General features: G+C 41.6%; 2 protein-coding genes across 3 annotated transcripts; both read right to left on the bottom strand.

Moving 5' to 3' along the window:
* Window positions 1–13,218: 13,218 nt before the first annotated feature.
* slc52a3-1 (solute carrier family 52 member 3-1) lies at window positions 13,219–15,560 on the bottom strand (the record flags this gene model as incomplete). Its single annotated transcript, XM_079225569.1, has 3 exons — window positions 13,219–13,431; window positions 13,713–13,836; window positions 14,554–15,560. The coding sequence occupies 3 exons, from the start codon at window positions 15,558–15,560 to the stop codon at window positions 13,219–13,221; spliced, it is 1,344 nt and encodes a 447-aa protein (XP_079081695.1).
* A 2,388-nt stretch (window positions 15,561–17,948) lies between these two features.
* On the bottom strand, window positions 17,949–21,320 carry LOC306743806 (ubiquitin-conjugating enzyme E2 variant 2-like). 2 transcript variants are annotated; one of them, XM_079226369.1, is made up of 4 exons: window positions 21,273–21,320; window positions 20,126–20,274; window positions 19,510–19,635; window positions 17,949–18,676 (listed from the first exon to the last, which is right to left on the bottom strand). In XM_079226369.1, exons 1-4 carry the CDS (start codon window positions 21,292–21,294, stop codon window positions 18,530–18,532), a joined length of 444 nt encoding a protein of 147 aa, XP_079082495.1. In that variant the 5' UTR covers window positions 21,295–21,320; the 3' UTR covers window positions 17,949–18,529. The 2 variants fall into 2 exon arrangements, with proteins under 2 accessions (XP_079082495.1, XP_079082494.1); XM_079226368.1 differs by having other exon boundaries at window positions 21,267–21,295.
* Between the last annotated feature and the right edge of the window lie 3,979 nt (window positions 21,321–25,299).

Here is a 25,299-nt window from a genome sequence, read left to right as displayed (position 1 = left end):
TTAACGTGTAATGCCTACCCAGCATGCATTGGGCATAAAGCAGGAAAACTCCTAGTCAATTACTGCAACTCCTTCTGGTGTTATTTGATTTTCACAATGTATAAGATGTACGATCTTTATATCACCAAAACGTATACTGTTAATGTAATCTGCCATATTCCTGCTGGCTGTGATTGGCTGGACTTTGTCCAGAGTGTTATCCGCCTCCCGCCCAGTGAGAGCTGGATGCGCGCCAGCCCCCTGTGACTCTGCTTATGATAAGCAGGTATACATAATGGATGGATGGAGAGATGGAAATTTAGCGTGGTCTGATTAACACAGGCTTTCACATGGAATATGATTATGTGCTTATTGATTTTATTCATAACAGGGAAAATGGAAATTGTGCCAATCTCAAGGTTGTTCCTTAAATAAGAGCTGAACCACTAATACTTAAAGTCCCAGTAAAACAGCAGTTAGAGCGTCTTTATCTTCTGTAATGACATGTATTTCAAGGTGAGGTGCAGCTATAGGAGAGGGATTAGATGTCGTTAGATCAGCAGGCGGAGGACAAGGGACAAGTTAAAACATTTGGAGCATAACCAAGTTTTTGCCTACTGATACCTAAACACACTCTTCTGACCTTTGATCTGCTACGTTCCCACTCGCTAACGGTCAAGTGTAGTTTCATGTATATAACAGCCGTTTGGCTTTTCACCCCAAATCACATATTGTGTTCACCACCAATATTTGTAATAGGAGGAGAGAAGAGATGTGTTTTGATGTATGAATACGGCAGAAATAGGATTATTTGACACATTTCTTATAAACCAAGAGATAACTGAACAATTGGGACACTGGGTTAAAACGTAACCTTTTTTCATTTTTCTGTGTATTATTTTTCTGTTACTGTGTCTTTAATATTTTGTTTTGTTTGTTTGGTTTTAACTCCCAGAAGAATACAATATGTCTGAGGCATCATGTTGTGTTCACTGTACAATCAAAGTGTCATTCCTGCCGATTTGCACTGAAAAGACAACTGTGACAGTTACATCAGATTTTAATTAGTACGTGATCAATACCTTCGGACCCTGGGGTTATGTCCTCTGTACTTTTTTCTGGGAAGTTGAAGGTTTCAGCACTCTCGGATGGTTTTAAAATCCATCCTACGGTTTTATAGGCTGATTCCACTTTTTCACTGAACATATTTAAATTCTTGGCACCGTGGAGCATTTAAATCTCCATGTCGAGAAATAAAGCACTTTATTTTACTGGGTGCAAATTTGCTCATAATTTCTTTGACAGTTTCCTGGAAAGAACAATATAATGTTGTACTACTTCAAGGGAAAATGGAGAATTCTCTGAGACAGTTTTCTTAGTTAATAAAGTTTATGAGCAGTAGTTGAAATACCTGCTTCGTTTAAATAAAACTATAATTTAACAGCTAAGTAGATGCATTAGCTGAAACATCTAAAAGGTTAACATTTTTAGAGACTTTCTTTCTGCTGTCATGACCCTCAGTATGTGTAAAACACTGACTACAGTCCTGCATGCAATCTGTTTACATGTGAACGGCTGTGCCTCAGGTTTATAGGAGTCACGGTGGGTCGCACTATGTACTTTTATCTCTGTAACCCTCACTGAGTTCGGGTCTAACCTGAAAGGCAATCGACCCAGTGTGATAAGCTCATGAGCAAAGGCTGAAGAAATGAATCATCCTTAACCTCATCCTTACACACCTGATCAATACCAGGGGGAAAATACCTCACAGTTTCAATTTCAGTGTTTGTAATGACCCTTTTCTTCATTAATTTGACAACAACTCTTTGCTCTGAGATCGTAGGTTGTTTCCGGAGTAAAACAGATATTTGCTTGGAGCTCTCTGAACCATAAGAGGCCAATACACTGGGCCCAGGAGGCTGGAGTGCCCTGGATGTGGAATCATCTTTTGTAACTGTGCTGAAATGCCTCCTTCCTCTACTGGCTATGAATGCAGGAATGCCACAGGCATGGTGCATCTAATAGAAAGAAAGGACAAAAAATATCCTTTGGAATAAAGATTGGTGATAGAAAAGAGGGTAATGAATGGGAGGAAAGACGAGTTTGACATTGGCACGAAGAGGTGTGTGGAAAACATTATATCTTGACCATTATTATGGTATTATCATGATTATTATCTGCTGTTGTCGGCATGTGGGAAGCTCAGTTGATCATGGCCGTAGTGAAGCTGGCACGAGCCGCACGCCAGAACATGTTGTAATCACGGCCGGTGGTCATTGCGCTTGGTCGTGCGCCTCTGAATTTTTGTAAAGGAAGTTGATGAATATGGGCTGTGTGCATTTCTCATATACATATAGTATATGAGAAAGTATATTTAGTATATGTCTCGTGTATTTATATAAATTGAGACTGGCTTCATAATACATTTTAAAAAAATCGAACTTTTGACAATATGGTATCTTTAAAGTCCAATTGTTGATCCATGCGTCCACCACTGCAGACGCTGCTGCTCTATAACGTCCCACTATTCTTTCCTTTGCTTCTCAATTCCCAAAGCTGCTAGAGGTCTTTGTTCCGTTAAACTAACGTTGTATATGTTGTTTTAGTGAAACAACTAATGCCTTAATGTTTTTGGTGCATAACAGGAAACAAAAATCAGAAGCATGTAATGCAAAAGTCAAGAATCCAAAATAGAATATTGTGAAGATTGTGAAAAATCTATTTAAAGACAATAGAATATATCTGTTTTTAACATGAAGAGCTGGACGGTGTTTGAAACCAAGAGTATGTGCAAAGTAATAACAACACATTGTAAAAGTTTACAATATAAAGTACATGACATAAACATTTGACCTCATAATGTTGCTAGATAAAAGAAGGATCAACATTCTTTTTTTACAATTGATCTTGAGGTGGATGATGAACGTCTGTACGAAATCTTTTTCCAATCCATTAGATAGCCGAGACGTTTCAGTGTGGATCAGAGTGGTGGACGGACAGACGTTGACTGCCATGGAGCTGCTCGCGTGGCTAAAAAGTGCTTCGACAACCAACAAACTATCTTGCTCTGCAGATCTTTAATAGGAGCCCTACGATGAGTAGATCCATACTGAGCCACGCTTCCTCTCCTTTTCCCCTGCACTTGGACGATCATATGGCCACCAACAGGAGGAGGCATACTGTACCGCTACCCGTTATGGAGGGAACAGGATGCGATGCGCAGGTTTAGAGTGTCACCCTCAGGCAACAGAGTGCTGAGTCAGTCGCCACTGACAAGGTCTCCTTGCCCTGCGTTCACCCTGACAGCTGAATTATTCATTAAAGGAGAGGAAAGCACAGGGGACCCTGCTAATTTCTCAATGGGATTGTTGGCTGTCCTCACAGTAGGCTGTCCAATGAAAAGACAAGCGTCAGAGCATCAGTCCGATATGATCTGAGGGTATTTTACTCAATATATTTATGAAATGGACATCACCTGCTATCCTCACAGTTAAAAGTGCTCTCGGTGACTCATTGACTTGTGGCAGAGCGGACAGATCATGTGTTTCCTGAACTGATATGGCATTAGCTGCTTTCAAGGACACTGAACAGCGATGTGTGGGAGTCTGAATCAGACCCTTGCAGATTTATTGAGTGCACTCCCATCGGATACATCCAAAAAGCGGCTCGAGTTGTTTTAAAAGGTTGGGAACCTTGCCAGTTGTCGTCATCAAACAGAGTGTGTCTATGTCCATGTCCTTTCATAACTGGCAGCGAGCCAGTGAGGCATGCAGAGGTTAACTTAGCATATGACATTCTCTACAGCACCGAATCCCCATAATGAACTAAATCCTGTTAAAGTGAGAGCGTACAGAGAGGGAGGCCACCGGTTTGAACATGACACATTACTGTTCTTCATCTCCGACTATTCCACTTACGTAGTTGCAGTGCAGGCACGAGAGATCAATAATCTGTATGAGATAATGAAATAAATCATTAGAGCTTAAGAACCCACACTGGTTACTACCGAACTACCAGAGAGTCCTTTGATACCAATTAAAAGGAAATACGAAAACCAAATGTCCCACAGATTTAAGTACCGGTACACCACAAAAGAGTTTGTTTTAAATTACAAGTGAGAGAGTAGAGGAAACATTATAGAACACACGTATTTCCCATTATCATTTAATCGTTTATCAATTTCTTATGACCAGAACAACCCTGAATCGAGTTACATATTGCACATCTATCATAAAGGTTCAATATTTACAAGGTCAGTGGTATCAAAAGTCCTGTTCCCATGAGATCTGTAGAGGCAGATATTCCTCACTGTAATGCACAGCTCAGAGACATTATAGTCCTCAAACCCAAACAGTTTAACCTTTCACCCTCAAGATAAAGGCTTAGAGAAGGTTTAGGGAGGGTAAGGTATGTAAAAAGGTGTGGACCATTTGCTGTAACCTTTTTACATTAACATTACAAGTTGTTGTCCATTAGGCTCTTGCCTTCATGTCTTTGGCTTGTTTGTCATTTCATTCTGACAGTTTAATAATATACAATATATTTCATGCCTTTAGACTGTACGAAAATGATTGGGGTGTGAAACGTTATGATTCACTATGAACGAGCTAGACCCTCTCCAGCATTACTAATAATTTCTTTGGACCTTCTCTGCAACACCCTCCCCCAAATATTTCAAAATAATATAACAGTAGTGCATTGGTACATTTTGTGGTAACACTATAACATAGCCTGTGTTTTACAGGGTACATTTGTTTGAATCAGCCACCAATAAAATACTTTACTTGTTTTCAAATGTATACAGGGGAAGAAAACAAGACTATGGGGAACAGACAAGAAGGAGACAAAATACTGTTTAAAATATTGTGTGTTCAAGGACATTAAGTCTTTCTGTCATGATCATTTATATTGTTCCCCTGCACTGCTTTTCTCATTGAATTGCACTGAAAACAGATACTTAAAGGCGAGACAAACACACACACAGTATTTGACGCTTCAACACCACCTTCAAAAGCCTTTTAATGCTCTCAGAAAAGATAAGGTGTTCATGATCAGCAGCATAATGCAGACTCAGCAGGATATAAAATATGTTGTTATAGTATACTAGAAAGACTGCATCTATTTGTTCCTTTTACCTCCGGTTTCTTTATTTCACGCATATCTTTACATCTGTTTATAGGGAAGATGCAATATGTTCATTTCCTCAATGTATAGATCTAAACTCCCCCCTCCAGCTCTCTAATGCTACCTCTGTTGTGCTAATTACACACCGAGCATCTTGCCACTTTTTTTTGTTGCTTTAAATATCGGTTTCATGACTAAAGAGAGATTGCGCGAGCTACACCTCTGGGGGCAGCGGCATCAACAGGCGCAAAACCACAAATCACATTTTTTCCTCTGCAGCCTCCCACTCCCAACACACACGTGCACTCAGATAGAGACCGACTTGTTCGCAAGCACATTCACCCACAGCCTCGCAGCAACAGATGGACGGCCTTGAGGCAGAGCCTGAGAGACTTGTGTGAGGGTGTGAGAGCTGCCAATTGATTGCTAAGATCAGGTGTGCGTCTACACAAAAGGCACCTCCTGCTCTTTTCAAGTATCGGGGCTCCACTCGCCTCAGGACAAATGGAGACACAAAACAACAGTGGCATCTGTGGCAGGTAATGATCCCTTGACCAAAAATCTGGATAATAACATACCTAGACCATTTGTTGCAGTTAAAATCACTGTTGCTCCACGTGTATCCTCCAGCAACATGTGCCGGAGCTGTGAGAGCGGCTTGGTCGAGTTACAACCGTACATCAGCAGTCAGCCGCTGTTGGAGCCAAGCCAGTGAGAGCAAGGCCGGATGAAACGGTGTCAGCTTTTATCTGCTGCTGATCCAACCTGCAACCATAAATTGGGCTGCCCACATTGCATCAGGTCAAAGGTGGATTAGAGCACACTGCATCAGCTAATGAGCATATTAATCTTTTTCTGAAGCGTGTTTCAGTTCTCAAAACACTTGGAGCAGCAATTTATATTCTTAATTTGTCCTGTAAAACGCCTTCACTCACTCGAAATATTTAACTTGTGTCAAAAGTAGAGACATTTGTCCACCAAAGCCATCATGTCATTTCCCCTTATTGTTACTAAAAGCATGTATAATCTCTATTTTTCTGATTAAATGGCAAGGTGAAAGGAGTCACTTGTAGTGTAGACGTGCAGAGAATTATCACCTGAATCTGCAACTAAAATCTCACTGTACGCTACCCACTTAGTGCCAAACAGCAGACGGACAAAGTAAGAAACTAGCTGGTGAACATATTGGAGCATTTAGCAGCTAAAGAGACTGATCAGTCTCTGAGACCAAAACGGAGCAACTATTGGACTTACATTCATTCATCAGGAGCCGAGTTCACCAGCTGTTTGAAAGAAAAAGTAAAGGTCTTAACTTATACACCGGTCTTAGCTACTTCTCACTTTTTGATTTGAATTTACACAGAGTGCACCAAGCCTCCACCACGGTTGCAGCAGCATTTGGTCTGATGATTTGGTCTGAAGAAAATTGATCCCCAAGCAACACATTGCCATCCAAAGGACACTGACTTCTCACAAGCTAGGAAAGATACACATTGCACATACCATACTGGTTGTCTTTATTTTTGTTAGTGTCGTTTATGTCCATAAACCAGTTAGTAGCCTACGTTTGAGCATTCCCATGCAGCACACAAAGATGCTTCTGTTGTTCCATGTGCTTTGTTGGAGTTGCACTCCTGTGCAGTTCTCGCTGCGATGACCGGTGTCATTATCCACCGCTTTGCCACTTTTTTCCCCAAGGAAAGGATCTCCGCCTCAAATTCCTGATAAAATGCACATCTCTCTCAGAATGTGGGTCTTGGACAATGGACCTGTCTGAGTTGCAGACAATTTGTACATTACATTAATATAATGGAAACCCTTTCAATTTACATACAAATATATTCAGAGTCAGGCAGGGCTTGGAGATGAACGCGAGTACCGTTAATGCACCAGCCTGTTACGAATCTCTTGGCTCATCAAAGACTCAAGGAACTCAAAGACAGATATTCCTTTATCAGTCCCGAAGTGGGGAAATTTACAAAAAGAAAAAAAAGCTCTGAAGCACAAAACTCTTGCTGAGGCTGGAAGGAGAAAGAGAGTGAATGAACTTCGTTTCCCCTCTTTATTGTCTTCTTTCAATCAGGCCCCAACCAGGTTCACCTGAGAGGAAACACAGGTAAACATGAGTTAAAGCATGTACGCATCACCGCCAGCAGGGGGGAGCATGTAACACTGTGTAGCCTTGATTTTAAATAGAAGTCCTACTTGGGCCAAGGACACTCTTCTAATAACCTGGAATGCTGGCTGTCGTCCGATATACATTTATCATATCTCCCAGTATTTTTGAAAGGCTCCATTTGCATAAAATCTGAACGCAATCAGCACCTGCAGGGCGGGGAACAGCACTGCGTTTCTGTCCAATACATGCTGTAGTCGAGGGGAGAGCTCTTCAATTAACTCAAACAGGGCTCGCCTGCCAAGGCAAAACCGCTCAATCAGCTCACTGTCTGAGTAGATGTCCAGTGGGCGGGTCCGATCATGGGCAACTCTTTCTGGTCTCAATGCCCTTTCGCCATTTATTCATTGCTTTTTTTCTTCTGGTTTTGTGATCACAATTTTTATTTGATTTTTTTTACGACTATGGAAACTCGTCTGATTTTGCAACTTACGCCTGCATACTAAGCTACACCCAGGTGACTTAACAGCAACTTAAAAGGTGAGACTATGTCAGTGATGTGTACACAGCATGTTCCTTCCCTGAAGTATTTATGGAACTGTGTCAGTGAGACAGAAGACACGAGAATTGTTTGTGTCATTTCGCACTGAGACATAAAGTAACAAATAATAAAGTTAAATATCCTTGACAGATGACTGAATAAATTCCCGTTATGCAAAGTTTGTTCACAGGTTTCTATTTCTATTGAGTACCTTTACTGTACCAGTGATGTATAGAAGGAAATATAAAAATGAATGTCTTAATGCATTACACAAATGCAAATAAGAAACCATTTAGAAATTAAAAACAAAAACTAATATCCAAACACATATCTGCCTTACTAAATATTGTTGATCGCTCAAAGATATTTGATACCTCTGATTACGGTGTGAAAGCAACAAGAAATGTGTAAATGTTTGTGAGAAAATGAGACCTTTGATAATCGTAATAAGTGTTTTGAGAGCCATGGTTTTCATTAGAAGTGCAGGAGTTGTTGCCTGACTGAAAACAGGTGTTGAAAAGTAATCACACCGTACTGAGACAAACCAATCATATCACCACCTGTTCACTAAAAGCTCGACTGACATGTTGAAACACAATCTCCACCTGGCTGTGGGTGATCCCATGTCATGTTTCCCCACAATGCCACCGTGGTGTGGCTCAGACGAGCGCCCCGCTACCCCTGGACTCAAACATCAACCAACAGGGTCTCCCCTTGATCCCCTTTCCTCTCCTCTTGCTTTAGTAAACACGATAATAGCAGTGCTGTGTTCGTGTGGGCTCCATGTTAACACTGTGGCTGTCAAAGGCCATCATGCCCCTTCAAAGGATGATGGCTCTCTAAAGTGGGCTCTCTCGGTAGCAGCCATTTTCCACTTGACTGGCCCCACACACGAGGGGGACTGGTAGCCCCTAGCAGCTGGGCAACTGGTCACTGGGGGTGGGGAAAAGGAGATGAATGGGCTGCATGTAAGGGGAGGGGGCTAATAGCAAGAAAGGAAGGGTCTATATGCATCAAGAGGTGTGTTTGGTATTTTGTCCGAAAATATACCCTTTAATTTACCCTCTAAAACACTCCTGTTAATGCACTTACTGCTCAGGTGGGTTTACACGTTTTGGTCGACCTGCTCGCTGTTACATTTTATCAAATGCGTACATTTTAACTCACTGGCATCAGGATTAAGCATCATTTTTGTACGTCAGCTGAAAGATTTTGTTGCTCGCCTAAAAACCTGGCAGATCTCTTGCACTCCTTGATGAGAAACAGACTGCCAATATCGCATCAGAAGCTGTGAACAAAAGCCCATTGCGATGTTATGATATGAATGATAATTCAGAGAGTGCGTGTTTGCTCGGCCATATGGGCTTTGTGTCAACACTCCGGGTCCAGCCAGGTCTCGCTCGGGACCGGCAGAGCAGGATGCATTTTCATAAATCATTTCTTGACACCACATCAAGGTTATGTGGTTGGCAGTCTGTAGCCGGTAAATTGCCTTTGCATTGACAACGCAAAGGAGCGCTGCTGGGATTTAAGTAGTTCAGTAGCTATTTATGGCCTGAAAATTAGGATGACCTTTTCCTAAACTGTGATAATGGTCCCTTTTAATATTAACCAATCCACTGAAGTGAAATGTATTATCATATACTGGAAAAGTTAACCATTTATATAGAAGCGTTTTGCATGCAGACAAGCTAGCTTTTGTTACCCATCCATGACGCACGGGGCTGGATGCTACACACAGTGTGAAGGTAATAATTAGCTCACTACTGCAGGGTAACAAGTTAGCACCCCCATCCTGCTGTGCAGCTCTGTAATTGGTCCCCTCATGTGGCACAGTCGGGCCCAGGAACAAAGGGTTCCCAGAGGGGGAATCTATGCTGACCCATGCTGAACCCTCCACAACAATGACAGGCAGGAAGCATTTACATATGCTGACAGACTTGTCTCTTCCTTGGGTGGAGTGCTAGGCACTTCATTAAAGCAACATCAATACCTGCTGATAGAAAACGAGGAGTGGGCCCATGTGCATCGCTGTCTGCTCCGAGACACTATAGTGAAATGACATAGGGCTGTCACATCCAATTTCAAATAAATGGACGGCATTTATTAGATGGGGTAGATGTGCATGTGCGTGTGCGTGTGTGTATGTGTGCATGTCGAAATTGATGGGGGAGATGCTGTCTGAGCTGTTGAGCAATTGGTTTACCCGCAAACTGTTCACCTGAACATCAGCTGCCAGAATCTGTCGGCCTGCGGGTTCACCCAAGCAAATTTCCGCAGCATTGCTTTGTGGTTTTTGTAAACGACCCAAAAAAAAAAACACTACCTTTTTGTTTTTGTGTGGTCAAATGTTAACGTGCTACTCGGTGAACCCTTGCATTCGTGCCTCAGAGCGAGAACATCGCGCAAAGTCAGACACAGGTGATATATCTGTCGATTCAGCAGGAGTGCAGGTGGGTTCATTCATTCATTGCATCATGGCACTGTGAATTTATTCTCTTATCCAGTTAAAGGAAGGGTAAATCCTCCTTCCATTTGACACGCTGCTCATTTAGCTGAGAGGCACAGTGGCTATTTGGAGGGAGGGAGGGCAGCAGTGGTGATGGGTGGGGGGGCTCTTTGGGAGGTGTCGTCCCGAGCAGATGGACCTCTCTGTGGCGTAGTAAGTGGAGTCTTCACATGGCAGAGGAGACTGCAGGATCTTACAGGACCGGGACAGAGCATCCAGGTGGCCTCAGCCCCTCCTGACCAGCTGGAGGAGCGATGGGACCATCTGACACTTGCAGGAAAATGATACACTTTTCTTTGCCGCTTTGTTTTGTCTCGACACAAAGGCCCTGAGCCAATCAAGGAATTTACCTAATGAAGCTTAGACAAAAATCCTTTTGATTACATATAAGCATTCAATGTCATGTTAACAATAGCATTAACATACACTCTTCAGGTACACACTCTCAGTTTTAATGACCATAATCACCCTATTTTTTCTTCATTTCAAGACAAAAATAAAAAAATGTATTATTTGATTTCATTCAAAGGCATTCATTAAATATACGTCAACAACCGACTGTAGTGATTCTGTGCGGCTTACGCATGCTGCAATGTAGATTCAACAAATCCAAAGGAAAAGTCCCATCTGTGCTTCTCCTCCACTGATCCTGGGCCCTAGAGGCTACATTGGGCTAATTGTGGGCCCATTTTCCCTTCCTTATCTTTTTGTTTTTACTCAGTGTCGGGGTCAGGGAAGCTCCCAAGTGACCAGCGGCAGGAGCAACAGCCATCGGCCCCCGCTGAGCATCAGTAATTAGAGCCCTCCTCCTCTCGGCCGGGGAACCTCTCGCTCTCCTTCTGAAGGGCAAGGGGGCAGGGAGGAGGAACAGCTGCTGATGGGAAACCACTCTCTGGTTCCCATGGATGACCAGCGTCCCTCCATCCTCCTTAGAGGATGTGCAGAAGCATCTTTGATTGGGATGATGGGGGCTTGGACCAGACATATTATGGGATCTGTCTGGTTTCTCTTGGCTGTTTATCTTCCCTTTCTTTTTGCTTGTTATCACCATTTCCATGACCAGTTGGTGATTTATTAATCTGTCGGTGGTTTAATATGGAAAGCATTTCGATCTGTATTTGAACGGCGGTAATTCAAGACTTACAAATGCATCACTTGAACCATAAATTACAATAAGTGGACTATAACATTAGCATGGCCTTTGTGAAGCTTATAATGGGCACTTTGATTAAAAATGAAACTACTGGACTATATAATGGTGTTTTCAGAGGTGGTGACTGAATATTTGCTACAAACAGGGGTGAAGATGTATTCTGATCCTTAACACGAGTCAGAGTATCAATACCACAATGTATAAACTACTCCATTACAAGCACAGGTCCTGCATTCAAAATCCTATTTTCTTTGTCCTAAAGGTATTAAACTCATTCATCAGAAACTGTAACCAGTGATGGATATGAATAGATTGCTTTTGAAGCTGATGCAACAATGTGTAAGAGCTGGTCGAGGTTGAGGTTTGTATTTATATTTGTTTAGATATATCTGTTTAGATTTTTTAAAATCTTAATCCGTAATGTAACCAGTAACTATATTTGTCAAATAAATGGAGAACAGTAAAAAGTACAATATTCAACTCTGAAATGTTGAGTGCCTCAAAATTGTACTTAAGTATAGTTCTTGAGTAAATCTACTTTGTTACTTTCCACCACTACACATACAAATACAATAAGTATAAAATATATATATACAGTATAAAATAACAAAAATTCAACAAACTATTCAAGTTTCACAATGTTAGTATTTACTGCAGGTCTTATGTGGTCCCCTCCCTGTGTATTATATGCCCAGACACAGTATATACCCCACTGATTGCAGGTAGTATAATACTACATGTAGCTGTCCATGTTCTCACTGTCTCTGTCATAATTCACAGTAATGAAACACAACAACAACCTGTTTTTATTATTTGCATGCATGTTTACATTTAAGGAGAAACATCCCATATAATAGGTGTTTAAATGTCAGCATTATATCTTTAGCTTACACGTGTAGCATCAATTTGAGAGAGAAAAAAATTAAGTGCACTGAAAAATACTGTGTATGAATGGATTTCATGGGCAGGGATGTGTGATCACTGTGTGGATTGACAGGTTTTAATACATAGAAGTGTGCTTGCGCCATCTAGTGGGCAAATAATATAGCAGTTTCATGATAGGTGCAATGCACTTACTGTCCTGAAACCACTGAATCAGAATGAACAAAAAAGCTGCATCCAAGTGTGTCACTTGTTAAATTTAATATTAATACTTTCAATAATATTAAAAGTTAATAGCATTTCCCATCATAGTATATTAAAGGACAAACACAAACATTGAAAAAGTTAAGTACAAACAGGCTGTGAAAAAATCATCAAACATCACTTTTTTAACAAACGACGAGAATGACCGACAGAAGAACCTAAGGAGTTGTTTGACATTTTGAGAAGTAACGCTTATTTGCTTTATTGCCGATAGTTAGAAGAAACGATTGATTCCACTCTCATATTTATATACTTAATATGAAGCTCGCCAACAGCTGGTTAGCTTAGCATTAAGACTAAAATCAGGGCAACAATTCGCCTGTCTCTATCATGTTAAAGAAAAATACTTACCAGCACAAGTTTTAAAAAAAACACTGGTGGTCATCAAGAAATACACAACTTCACAACCACAACATTGTCATGTGTTGATTGTACATGAATCATACAAGGTCAACAGGTTGATGATCTGATGATTAGTGATCTGTAAAGGGGCTTTTAGGTAGATGTTAAATGTTTAACAGAGCAAAGTCTTTATGCTTTGTGGTGTTGATCTTTTCCTCAACCGTTGGGAGGAATTGAGTAAGCACAAACTTCTCCTTTCACTGAGAGTGTCTCCGGCCTCCTCAGGAATGTGGCTCTCAGGTTTGCTGTCATAAAGGACATTGGGTGCTGCAGAAGTCCCCTGACTTAAACAGCTGGTAGACACTAACCAGCGGGAACATGGTGACCGAGCCAACCAGCGAGCCCATCTGTGTTGCAGCTCCGCACCAGACCAGGGCGCTGTGGCTCCGGTCTCTCAGGATAACACCCACCATGACTTTGACATAAGACATCGTCCCAGTGAAGAAGAGCCATGAGAGCACCTGGTGAGGGCAAAAGAACATAGAGGACTCATCTGAATGATGATCTGGGACATTTATAACATAATTTGTGTCTAAAAAAACAAATCAGGATTTCATATTTACGCCCCAAACATGTTTTATGTCATCAGTTGTGAGAGTAAGCAGAGTTGCTCAATACTCGGGTCTTTCATAATTGAACTTTGCCACAGGTATTTCCCTGATAAAGACACTGAGAAATGTTTTCTGTGTATTTTCTTTCTACGCCACACGTCTGCTATGCAACATGTTCGTGTCTCACGTACAATGATCGTCTCTCCCGCCACAGACCCTTGAAGCAAAGGACATGGACTCATAGCTGCCATAGCCATGTTATAGCTGCCAAATCCTGTCCCCAGTGCCGTCAGCCCGCCAAGAAACACCACCGACCTGAAAGCAACAGAGGTGTGTTATCAGTTTCCTCATTCCACTTGGAGATAAGTTATCTTTCACAAGTATAGTTTAATTGATTTGTATTTTCCCACATAAACAATGTGCCAATCGTTCATTTGAGTTGTCTCTGTACTCGCTTCTCTGGCTCAATACAATCTCTCATTCGGCATTTCGTTCATGTCTTTCGGACAAAATAAAGCATGTTCGTTAGGTTTACTTTCATTAGGACAAATTAGCAAATTAGCACAGGTACTTACTGTCAATATCCATAAAATTCACCAACTCTCTTTTTTTTAAATTATTTTCCCAATTTCTTAGCTACATTTCAAGAGCATTCCGTCCTTTCTGTCCAGTACAGGTCTGGAGCTTTGGAGTAATGGTGTTCGTTAAATGCAGCTATAAAACAGAAATATGAATTGTTAAACTTTATATTTAAAAAAATGATCGCCCTTATCTTTTGGTTATGAGTTGTTTCAAATGTTGAAGGTTTTTTGAATAAGGGATCCACTTGACTGTGGATATTGCCCCCCATCACTTATACTGGAAAAGCATTAGAAAGGGATCTCTTCCAGGCCAGTATGGACAGGACTCAGGAGGACCTATAACTGCAAGTTAAGTCAATGTTCAAATAGGCACCTGACTATTATTTTAAGGCTGACTGCTGTGAACCTGTAAGCCTAAGCTTTAAATAAAAATCTATACAAGAATCTTTACCTGTTTTGGAAGAACATTGCAATGGTGCAAGCCACTGGGTTGGCCACTGATGCCAGAGCAGCAGAGAGGTGATACGCCAGGTTCCCATAGGACTTACAGGAGTACGCCTGCACAGAGGGCAGCACGCCGTTGGTGGCACAATTAACCCACACCACCATAAAGTAGATGAAGGTCATCTGGTACACAGAGAGTTCTGGGCATCCCAACAGAGGCTTGCTCTGGGCTGCCCCCTCACTCTGGCTTTTTACACCCTCTCCATCAGTCTCTGCTCCGGGGTTCTCCAGACCGGAGCAGACAGATGCCACAGGGTCTGGCACGAGGTTTTCGGTTGACAACTCGAAAGTCACAGGAAGCTTGTTCAGTGCAACAAAAGCAGCCAGGCTTATGCACATCATGACTGCTAGGAGGACGAAAAACACCTCCGTGGAAAAATTGGGAGGAAGATACTCTGTGTGTGATGACCACGAGCTCCCGTTCGTGTGGTTTCCTGCAGTCTGAGACGAGTTAACACATTTGGTGATGCCAACACCTTGTGCCAGAGCGACTACGCCAGGAATGAATCCACTTAGCCCCTCCCCGATGAAGAATGTGGTGATGTATTTTGCTGGAAGCTGCATCATAAAAGGCAAAAAGGTAACTGAGGAGGTGCAGTCCACCAGAGAGAGGAAGAAGGTGATGATGAAGAAGGCGGTGCTATGGGATGACCCCGCCACTATCGTCGTCTTGTCCCAGAAGAAGGCGAGCAAGATGCAGGAGAGGACGCCGATGGAGAGGATGCAGTAGATGACGACGCGCTCTTTCAGACGACCCGGGTACAGTTTGTGCATGAGAGTGACCAGCAGAGGCCCCAGGTTGGCCAGCTGGATGATGACTGTCAGGTAGGAGGGGAGCTCCCAGCCCTCAGGGAGAGTGTTGACAATGACCGGCAGTTCCACCCACAGACCATTCACTGCCACCCAAGAGCCCAGGCCAAAGGCACAGGCCAGCACGTGGACGAGCAGAGCCATGGTGCAGCCGGATCAGTGGGAAGAACGCTTGAAGAAGAAGTAGAAGCCTCCCCAAATGGTTCCACCTATGCTGTGTGTCATACCTAGAACATAAAGTCATTAGTATTAAAAACGGTCAGACTATCTTAAAACAATTGTGATTTAGTTCAACTAAAGTTACCACAAATGAGTTACCACAGAATTTCTAGCCATGACAGAATGTGGGCTGTGGAGGTGTTGAAAATGCAAAAGAAAGTGATGCAGAGTGTATGTCAGCTGTAGGAGGGGGGGAGCAGGAGGAACCACATAGACCAGCTTACATCGCCCAAGGGCCCAGTTTAATCTGCCGACAACCCTCCACCTTCAGTCAACAAACGTCAAATGAATGTAGTTCTTTAGTAAAACAATACAAAAGTTCCCTCTTGTAAGGTGTAAAGTAGCATAAAATGAAAAGTGAAAAGTGCTGCAAAAGCCTTGCTTGTTGGCAGAGACAGTACATTCCTGATAATTCATGTGAGCAAATCTCAGCTGAGGCCAGTTACTTAGTAGGCATTATCAGTGAACACAACTCCTGTGCATCAAAGCAAGTCAAGGACAAGTTCCGTTCTTCAAGTCTCTCCTGACAGAAACTAACAGCAATATAATTTGAGTTCACACCCACAGAGCGCTCCATATGTCTGAAGCGGCTGATACAATTTTCACATCCCTTTTCACACTTATGGAGGAATCCGACTGACAATATGGACTTCCACGCTGCGTCTCTTGGCTCGATTGTAGCTTCCACACTGATCTCGTGGTGATGTGCAACAACAATACAGAAAATGTTTTCCATGTTGGTTCCAGAAACTCAAGGAATATAACATAAACAGTATAATGTGTTTTAATAATGCAATCACTTGAGATAATGGAAAGAAAGTGTGGTCTTCATACAGATTATCATGCTTTAGAAGAATAGGAAATACAGTGTTTACCAAACTAAACTTGTACTTACAAGTTCCTTCAGTCCCTGGAGGCGTTGAACACGACTTGCTGTCATCTTTTATAGGGATCAGCCACAGACCTGTTCTTACGTACACACACTGATGAGAAACACTTGGGGCTTCTGGGTAGGTCAGAGTCCACGCCGCTGTTGAATAACAGAGGACAGTGCCTGAATCCACTGAGCTCTCTGTAATGCACCCAGCTCTTAATTAGGTCAAGTCCGTGCTGTACACTTCAAGGTTCCCTTGACATTTTATCTGGCATACTTTTGCCTGCCCCAAAAGGAAAATACAATGTGCTGTAGTAGTTGTTTATGTAGACTGTCCAAGCCTGCAGTGCCCCCTACTGGCCCCAGATGGATCTGGCACTGAGATCACGAGGACGTTCACTTGCACACAGCATTTGTTGCACAAGACTCCAACCCTCTCACTCCAAGAGTTGTCACTTCTTCATTCCTACTCAGCAATTCAAAGAGGCCACTGTCCTCATGTAAAAGCCCACACCATGACAGCACAGATTTGTAATAAGTAACATTAACAATGCCCCTTGTACCCCAGTAAACCAGCATAAACACGAGACCAGCTAAATGGAATGAAGTCATTTTTTTATTACACCTGCAACGTGTGAAAATGTCATGAAATCCAACATTATTGTGAATGTTTGCATGATGTGGTGTTATTTGTGCTCAGTATCTGGCAGACAGTTGTTAATGTCTTTTGTACTTTTCCTAACATGTTCTCAGTTCTGCTTTTCACTTTAACTTTGCTTCACACAACAGCGTTTTCCATAACACATAACACACCCATTTCCTATTTTCCCACATTTGTACTTTCCTGACACGAACAAACTAGATTTCTTGCCTGAGGACTCAAATAAGACTTATCTACAGGAGGGTTCACAAAATATTATTTCAACACAACCGCAGTGACATTTAGCACTGCACTATTATACTGCTTATATACATTATTTATACAATGCTTAAATAGGAAAATCTGATAAAGTATAACAAGAGTTGTAAGAACTCCATTAACTTGTCATCTACATCTTGGCTGAGTCCAATTAAACAAGATACAACATGCTAATTAGTGAGCTTAAGAGATGTGAGGTGGATTTTATTTACCTTCAGGCAGAGCCAGGCCAGCTGGTTCTCTCTATTTCTAGTCTTTATGCAAAGCCAAGTTAGCTTCATATAAATCATCTAATTTAACTTAAGCAAATAAACATTGTGGTTTCTAACGCAACGCTTCTGCTGACTGTGAGGGTAATTAAATAAATAGAGCAGCAGTTAGTCATGTAGAAATGCTCCATATAAACTTGTAGACTTTGAAAGATTATCTCATAACTAACAGCCTGTTTAGTGAACTACATGTGCATATGTTAACTGGACTTTTTTTTTTTAGGTTAAAAAAAGGCAACACACACAAGAAGTACACTCAATAAGATTATTTATGTTATTGTACAATCTGCATTTTTAACAAATAATAATAAAAAAAAAAGATTAGTAACATGTACAGTATTCAAACAATCATATCTGGTGTGGACTGAGGACTTCGCCTGCCTCGTCACATCGAGTCCACCCAGAGCTCCAGTGATGGGGGAGGGAGGGCATGGAATGACTCATGGATGCTCAACAAGTGTGTGTTTACATATAGATGTGTACGCATATTTACCTGTACCAGTTGTTGTATAGGTCTGCTGGTTGTGTGTGTGTGTGTGTGTGTGTGTGTGTGTGTGTGTGTGTGCAGATAAATGTCTAAGTGCTTACGTTTGCATGTATCCATTACTATAGACTTCAGTCTTCTGCTGTGTGATTGTGTATACAGATATGTGAGTGCATGTATCTGTCATTGTATATGTCTGCAGCTGTGTGTGTGTGTGTGTGTGTGTGTGTGTTCAGTCAAGGTGTTGGCATGAGGTGGGATGTCACATGGGGGAGAGGTTGGGGACAAAGGGATGAAAGCAAAATAAAAAAAGAGTTGAGTAGCAATGGAGGCAAAAGTAGCAGGGGCTCAGTTGTTGTAGATCTGGCCCTCGGGCGGCTGAGGAAGCTTCATGTTTTCCTTGCAGGTCATGAGCCGTCGCAGCTCCAGCAGCACCATCCGGATACTGTAGGAGTTCTGCCACTTGGCCAGTGCAGTCACCGCATTCGTGTCAACCTGCAGGGCAGAGAACAGGTAAGGATGCGTGGATGGCTTCTACATCACAAACAACTAAATATATCTTCTCTAGAATGCAACCATTCTCAATGACCAAAATGTTAGAAGTTTACGGTATTTTATAGCATTTCATCACAGAGGACTTCCTTAATGCCAGTCGTTTGATTGTCCTCGATCTGCGGTTAGTTTAAATAAGCCTGTGTTGACAAAGTGGGAAAGTGGATGGGGTCGGGCACTGCGACATTTGAACAACTTAAGGTAACCACTCGCAAAAAAAAGAAGTGCATGTTGTCCGATCCCTCCTGGGGAAAATCATGTTGGCCTCACATGAGGTTTTCTTTCTGTGATGCTAAATTAAAAGTAATTGACATACTACAGTTTAAGTGAAACTAATCTAGACTCCCTCCTTCTGGTGGATCCTAAAAGGTTTCTTGGTCTGGTCATGTTTCCATTCCATTTTTTTTTTTTAAATGAGCATGAATGCAATGGTTGCATTAGCTGTGAGCGGATTCAAGAATGCACTGAAACCAGGAACTTTCTTATCTGCACTAACCAGTCTACAGAGCAGGCATGACAGTCTTCCTGTCATTGTATTCACCTTTACTCGATTACTGATGCATGCCAGTCTATTGTGTGAACAAGCTTTTATGCTGCATGCACATACTCTGGTATTATGAAATATACATGAACCAAATTGTGTTCTTTCTCCCAATGTATTCATCAGTGTAGCAAGAACCGGATCAAGAGCAGTATCACTTTCAAAAGAGCCGACGTCACCCAACGTTGAGTACTCAAGCTAGAATAAGAGCAACTGATTGGGAAGATTTACATACCTCACCGCTGGAGGTGTGCACGCCATTCAAGTTTATCTTCGTCACAAATTTGACAAACGGTGGTGAGTCTGGGTATTCTGGCCCACACACAACTTTCAGATTGTACATCCTGTTTTCAAAGCTAGTCTGTGGACAGAGATGGGTAGAGAGAGGCGAGTGAACACACGCACACAATGACAGAAAAAAGAAAAAAAAAGGAAATATGTTTGGTGAGCCAGCTGTAGTCTAACGTACGTCCATGTCTGAAGTATTATCTAGTTCTATACATTAGTTCTGGTAACATTTTCAAAGAGAATCTTACCAGCATACAAAAAAGTAAATACCTTTAGCGTCTGAAAAATCTACATGATTTCCAAAAATAAATTGAAGCAACCGTGACTGAGGACAGTGCTTTATGGTGTGCGACCTGTTGCTTCCTGTCATTTTGTGATATTATATTTTGTGATGTTTTATCTTTACTTAAATGTGTTATTGCACCGCTGTCTCAAACTAATGTAGCGTTATTCGTCAACCTACGTCCCCTTTGCATCCACCTTTTGACGTAGCTCCTGACTCTTCAATCTGTTCACCTCTTAGCACAGTCCTCTCGCCAGTGTTAGGAAGTGGCACCACTCACCCTCGTGGGGCCGAGGATCACCCCTCTCCAATGTGTTAAGGTCATGTCATCGTCATCCTCCAGACCCCAGCTCACCGTCCCATCTCCCACACCTTTCTGGCCTTCCTCCAGCTCCTCCAGGAGCCGGAAATTGCGAGGGACTTTGACAACTGTTTGTGGACACAAAACACACCAATGTCAGACGTGCTCACACATGCACTCTGTCAAGCAAGTTGATTTTAGGCACCAACGAAACAAAACTGTACATGTGCAAGAGCTTCTGCCAAGAGCGATGACTTGCAGTTATAAAGCCTACGAGTTTATGACTCATTCAGACCCGGACAATGAGAGGGGGAAATGAGGAACGCCTTGGTTGACGGGCTTTTGTCCGCTTTTTGACGGTACTAATGTCATGTGCCCAAATTTGGCATCTGGCTTCGACGATGCTGCATCAATTTGGCCTCTGCGGTGAGATTATTATGAAGTGCTGCAGCGTCAACGGAGCCATGCAAACAAACACAGTTACGGTGCCGCAACCCAGCTCGGATCACTGGCATCTCACGAGCCTCATTGATGAAAGTCTGCGTATATTGTGTTTTCTCAGGAGACAAAATAAAATGTGCCGTCATTGTTGACATGACAGGTGAAACCATACACCACGACTGAGGCTGCACCGACATCTATAGATAACGTTTCACGGTGTGTTTTGTGGCACCTCCGTGATCAGAGCCAGTGACTAACCTTAAACCGTAAATAAGACTAAACAAGCCTAAGACATTTACCGTTAGCTGTGCTTCACTAGCATCGGCGCTGAGCACCATGCCCGTGGTGATTTACGGTATTAAACCAAAGCCGACACGGTACACGGTGCACCACAGACGCAGATGGCCGGTGTTGAACGGCTATGAAACAATAGCAAACCCCGTCGTCGGCAGTCAGGGTGCAGCTCGTTGCCGTTCTAACTTAAGTTACGTTAGCTTAGCTCGTAGCATCGCTTCCTATTCATTGCCTCCACAAGCTCAAACTTTGCGTTAGCTGGAGTATTTTCACACCTCTGACGGGTCGGTGGACATTCAAACTCATTACGAAGCTTAACAGCTACGTCGTGATATTTAATTTGTCTGATTATTCGGTTTATGATTGGGATATATTTCTCTCGTACATTTACCTGATCCGGCGGCGACCGCCATCTTGTCGCTAAACACAGCGGAAGCGCGCATGTCGTTTTGCTTGTGGCCATGTGCGTGCGCGTGGAACAAACGCAGAGCATGGCATCCTTTGTTGTCCCTGTGGCAAATTAAGATGAATTGAATGCGATACGAGGACGAAACTGTTAAGTATTGTCCTAAAACAAATCAAAGTGTGTAAACTATTAGCAGGCTCCATAGATTAATACATCTAAACAAATCAAAAGCAGGGAGAACATGGCTGGAATAAATAGGCCTGAAAGAAGAAGGACTTCCCAATAAGCGGCACATTTATTAATAATGTATCTGCCCTTTTCATTGCAAACATTTTAACTTGTCTTAATAGGGCGAGAACCTCCAATAACATTTACGATACTCTGTTGAATTATTTGAAAGTGTGCATTTCTGACTGTGACATGTCAAAATGTCCTTCTTAAAAACTCCTGTGGCCCTCTGCTCTAGCTGTCAGCTTCTAAAAGAGAGATTGTACAGGCAGAGCAAGAGGAAAGTAACAATATAAAGGATGATTAGCCTAATTACTGAAGAGAAGTGAAGATAACACTATTTATCAAGAGGGAATGTGCTGTACAGCAGTTGCAATACAAAGTAGGAGTGCAATTCAAATTCTAAAATAACAATAAGATGCTAATCCAAAATCTATACAATGCCAAAAATCATGCTAACAGTTAACAGGCTAACAGTTAATATCAGTCTGTTTGGGGTTGCTTATATATATATATATGTATATATGTGTGTGTGTGTGTGTGTATATGTACAGTATCAAATTTGAAGTGTATATTGATGATATTACCATTAGATCGCACATTACGTCCTGTAAATCAGTTGTAAGGAGTTGATTACAAAAATGTAATTCATGAAAGAGTAATCCAGAGAGTACATATAGCTACAGAAATAAATTAACTAGAGAAAACAGGTAGCAGTAATTATAAACCTTTTATTTAGTTTATTTATAAATACAGTTTAATATATACATTTTAAGTCTCCCGAATGGAAGACAACCAAAAGGCATCAAGGCATTATTCTGATATCGAAAACTCCATCACCCCCAGCATACATTACCAACTACAACATCCATAAAATGAGTCTTACCTCAGAAGAAGTGAGAAGCTAGAGAAGGGCAAATTTAAATCAGTCAATGAATAGTGTTCCTATTTCGCTGGCAAGAACTACAGAATCAATCAGGGAGAGGATAAGGCCATTCAATAAGAAGTCCACGGATCATTACAAAAGGGATTTAAAACACAGCATGTTGGATATACCAACGACTGCCCACCCCACTTACCAACACATTTGCTATCACAGTTTCCAATAAGAAAATATTCAGTCACAAAATACCCTTCAAATCCACTGACGTCTGTCTCTAAACGAGACAAAACAAACACAGCTTTATCACAAATGCTACCTCGATAACAAGATGCTGAGTTAACTGTACTGCTATATGGTTACGATAGAACCTATAATGCATCTAAATCATTTGACTACTTTGGCCAACAGACGACGGAAAAGAGTGACTGAAACAACTTTTATCTGTTAAAAGGCCTTAGCTTGTTTTGTTTCACAATTTCATAACAACCTACTTAACCACAATCCTTAGATCATCTGGAGAATAAGAATAACGAATAAGTTAATGCATGTTCAATCTATACTCACAACCAGACTCCCAACTATGACAAAAAGCGATGATGGCGAGCCTGTGTCCAAGTTAAGATTGTTATGTGGCGCCTTCTGAGCTCACCGTGTATATTTATTGCGAGGTTGTCAGTCATGGCAATCCCCAAACTTATTATGGCATGTCTAGTATTTATAACAATTATCCTTTAATATTACAAAAACACGAAATGTCGTCAAAGTTGTTATTACTTTTATATTATTACAAAAAGCAATTTGCTGATGTTCCAAAACATTCAGTAGAGCCACTGGCAAAACTCGCATCCATAAAACAAGTCGTCTGTCAACCTTGATGCGATTGGGTCTCATTTCCAAAACTATTTTGTCTAATACTGATCCAAAAAACTTCTATGCAGGCCTTAAACGTTGATGCAGTGGCAGGTAATGGCGTCCCTTTACCAGCAAATACACACAACTGCTTCTCACAATACTCTACAAGCTCTAGGCAATCTGCTGTGTATGTCTGCTGTTGACCTATGGTGAATAATTCTATATAATCAAGTATGAAGGTTTCATAAACTGGAATATTACATTATATAAAACATAATTATGGCTTAAAAAATATATATAACTATCTACTATAAGCACAATATCAAGTTCACTAATTCAGGTTTGTTTTCACCTGCTCAACCCAACTAGAGAAAGGCTCCTTTAATTTAAACCTAAAAAGAATTTATTACATACGATTATGATAATTCAAACCTGGGACCACTTGGTCAAAATTTGGGGTCTTCTTTTAAAAAGCAGCACAATTGACTTCATATGGAAGGAGCACCAACTCAAAGGGGAGCTGGTGACCCAGTATATAACATGTTGTACGCATGCACGCATTCTTACATCTGTGTCGCTTATAGTACATGTATTTGTGTCATGGTGGTGAAGTAGCACATTTTTTAAGCTCCCGTTTTCCAACTGAAATAGCAAACATGTGTTAACTAGTAGAAAAAGAAAGGCGTTTTAACCGAATCAGATGAGTTAAGACATATGGTTAAGGGCCTTGTAATACACTGCATAGTTATTCGCTGCACACAACATTAACGAATTACTGACTTAAGCATTCAAAACAATCTTCAACATAATCAAGGCGTGAAGAAATTCCTGGATCGTAAGCGGTCACCGAAGCCCTTGTAACATCCCCAAATCTGCTTGGCACAGTTACCAAGACGGTACACGGTGGTGGCATTACTCGCAGGGAATGTTGCGCTCTGAAAGTGACAGCTCCTTCCCACATTACAAAAGAATAGCAAGACGTGAGGAGTGAAAACAATGTCACACACTGTTGGCACATAGCTTTGGAGTATCTGTGTCTGACTAAGTTAGATACAGATCCCAGAAAGACAGATAAGCGGTTGCAACAACATAAAGATACAGTAAATGAAACGGAAAAAAAGACACAAGTACTGCATCTGCAGCGTGTAAGGCAGCGTGACAAAACTGTGTCTGCCTCTTTCCTGCAAACCTGTTTGTTTATCAGGAGTCAAATACAAACTAAAAAGGCTTCTCAGAGGACACGTGATCATCGACTAGGAGGGCCAGCTGACTCGGCAGAACAACAGCATGATACATGCGTGTTTGCCCAAATTTCTAATGGCCTAGCATCAATGCGGACGACAGTTACATATATTTTAAAGCAACTTTTTCAGATCCAATTACTCATCTTCTTTGTTTCCTCCATCATAAAAGACAGAAATGCAAACTGTTCCAATGGCCAAATAACATAACGCATTTCAATCAAAATGCCAGCTTAGGATCTGACAGCAATAGGAGCAATTTGGTTGTTTGTTTGTTTTTGGTTTGTTTGAATTAAAACCCGTTTTTCTGAGCTGTCAGATCTGTCATTCAGCATCCTAGAGGGATGATTTTAGCTTTAGAGTAGCATTGACTCTTCCATTGCAACTGTAGTCAGTCTCAAAGTCACGAATCCATGACTAAACGATCAAATATTGTCATCACCTCTCTTTAACAAAACAGCCCCAAAAGCGTGCAGCTGAACCCAAATGTGCACGAAATCAACAAGTAACAGTAATTAACCATTTTGTTCTTTAGCCAACAACATTGGGAGGGCATTCAAAAATCCAATATCCCCCCCAAGCCTGACTACTTGCCATGGCCTAAATCCAATGGTGTTACTTGCACAAGTAGGCCCGTGATGAGGCGGACATGCAAAGACTTATCCAGAGAAAATAAAAAGCAAAGCCAAATATTACCAAACTCATGAACAGTTCTGTCTCTGGAGGAGAAAAAAAGTGAGTGTTCCCTCTTTCAAGTATTCTTTTTTTGGGGATTGTTTGAAATTTTCTGACGAGGGAAATATTTTAA

Source organism: Taurulus bubalis (assembly GCF_910589615.1).
Source record: "Taurulus bubalis genome assembly, chromosome: 11".
NCBI classification, from domain to species: domain Eukaryota; kingdom Metazoa; phylum Chordata; class Actinopteri; order Perciformes; family Cottidae; genus Taurulus; species Taurulus bubalis.
Note: the sequence above shows the minus strand (reverse complement) of the source record. Positions and strands in the feature narration are given on the sequence as shown.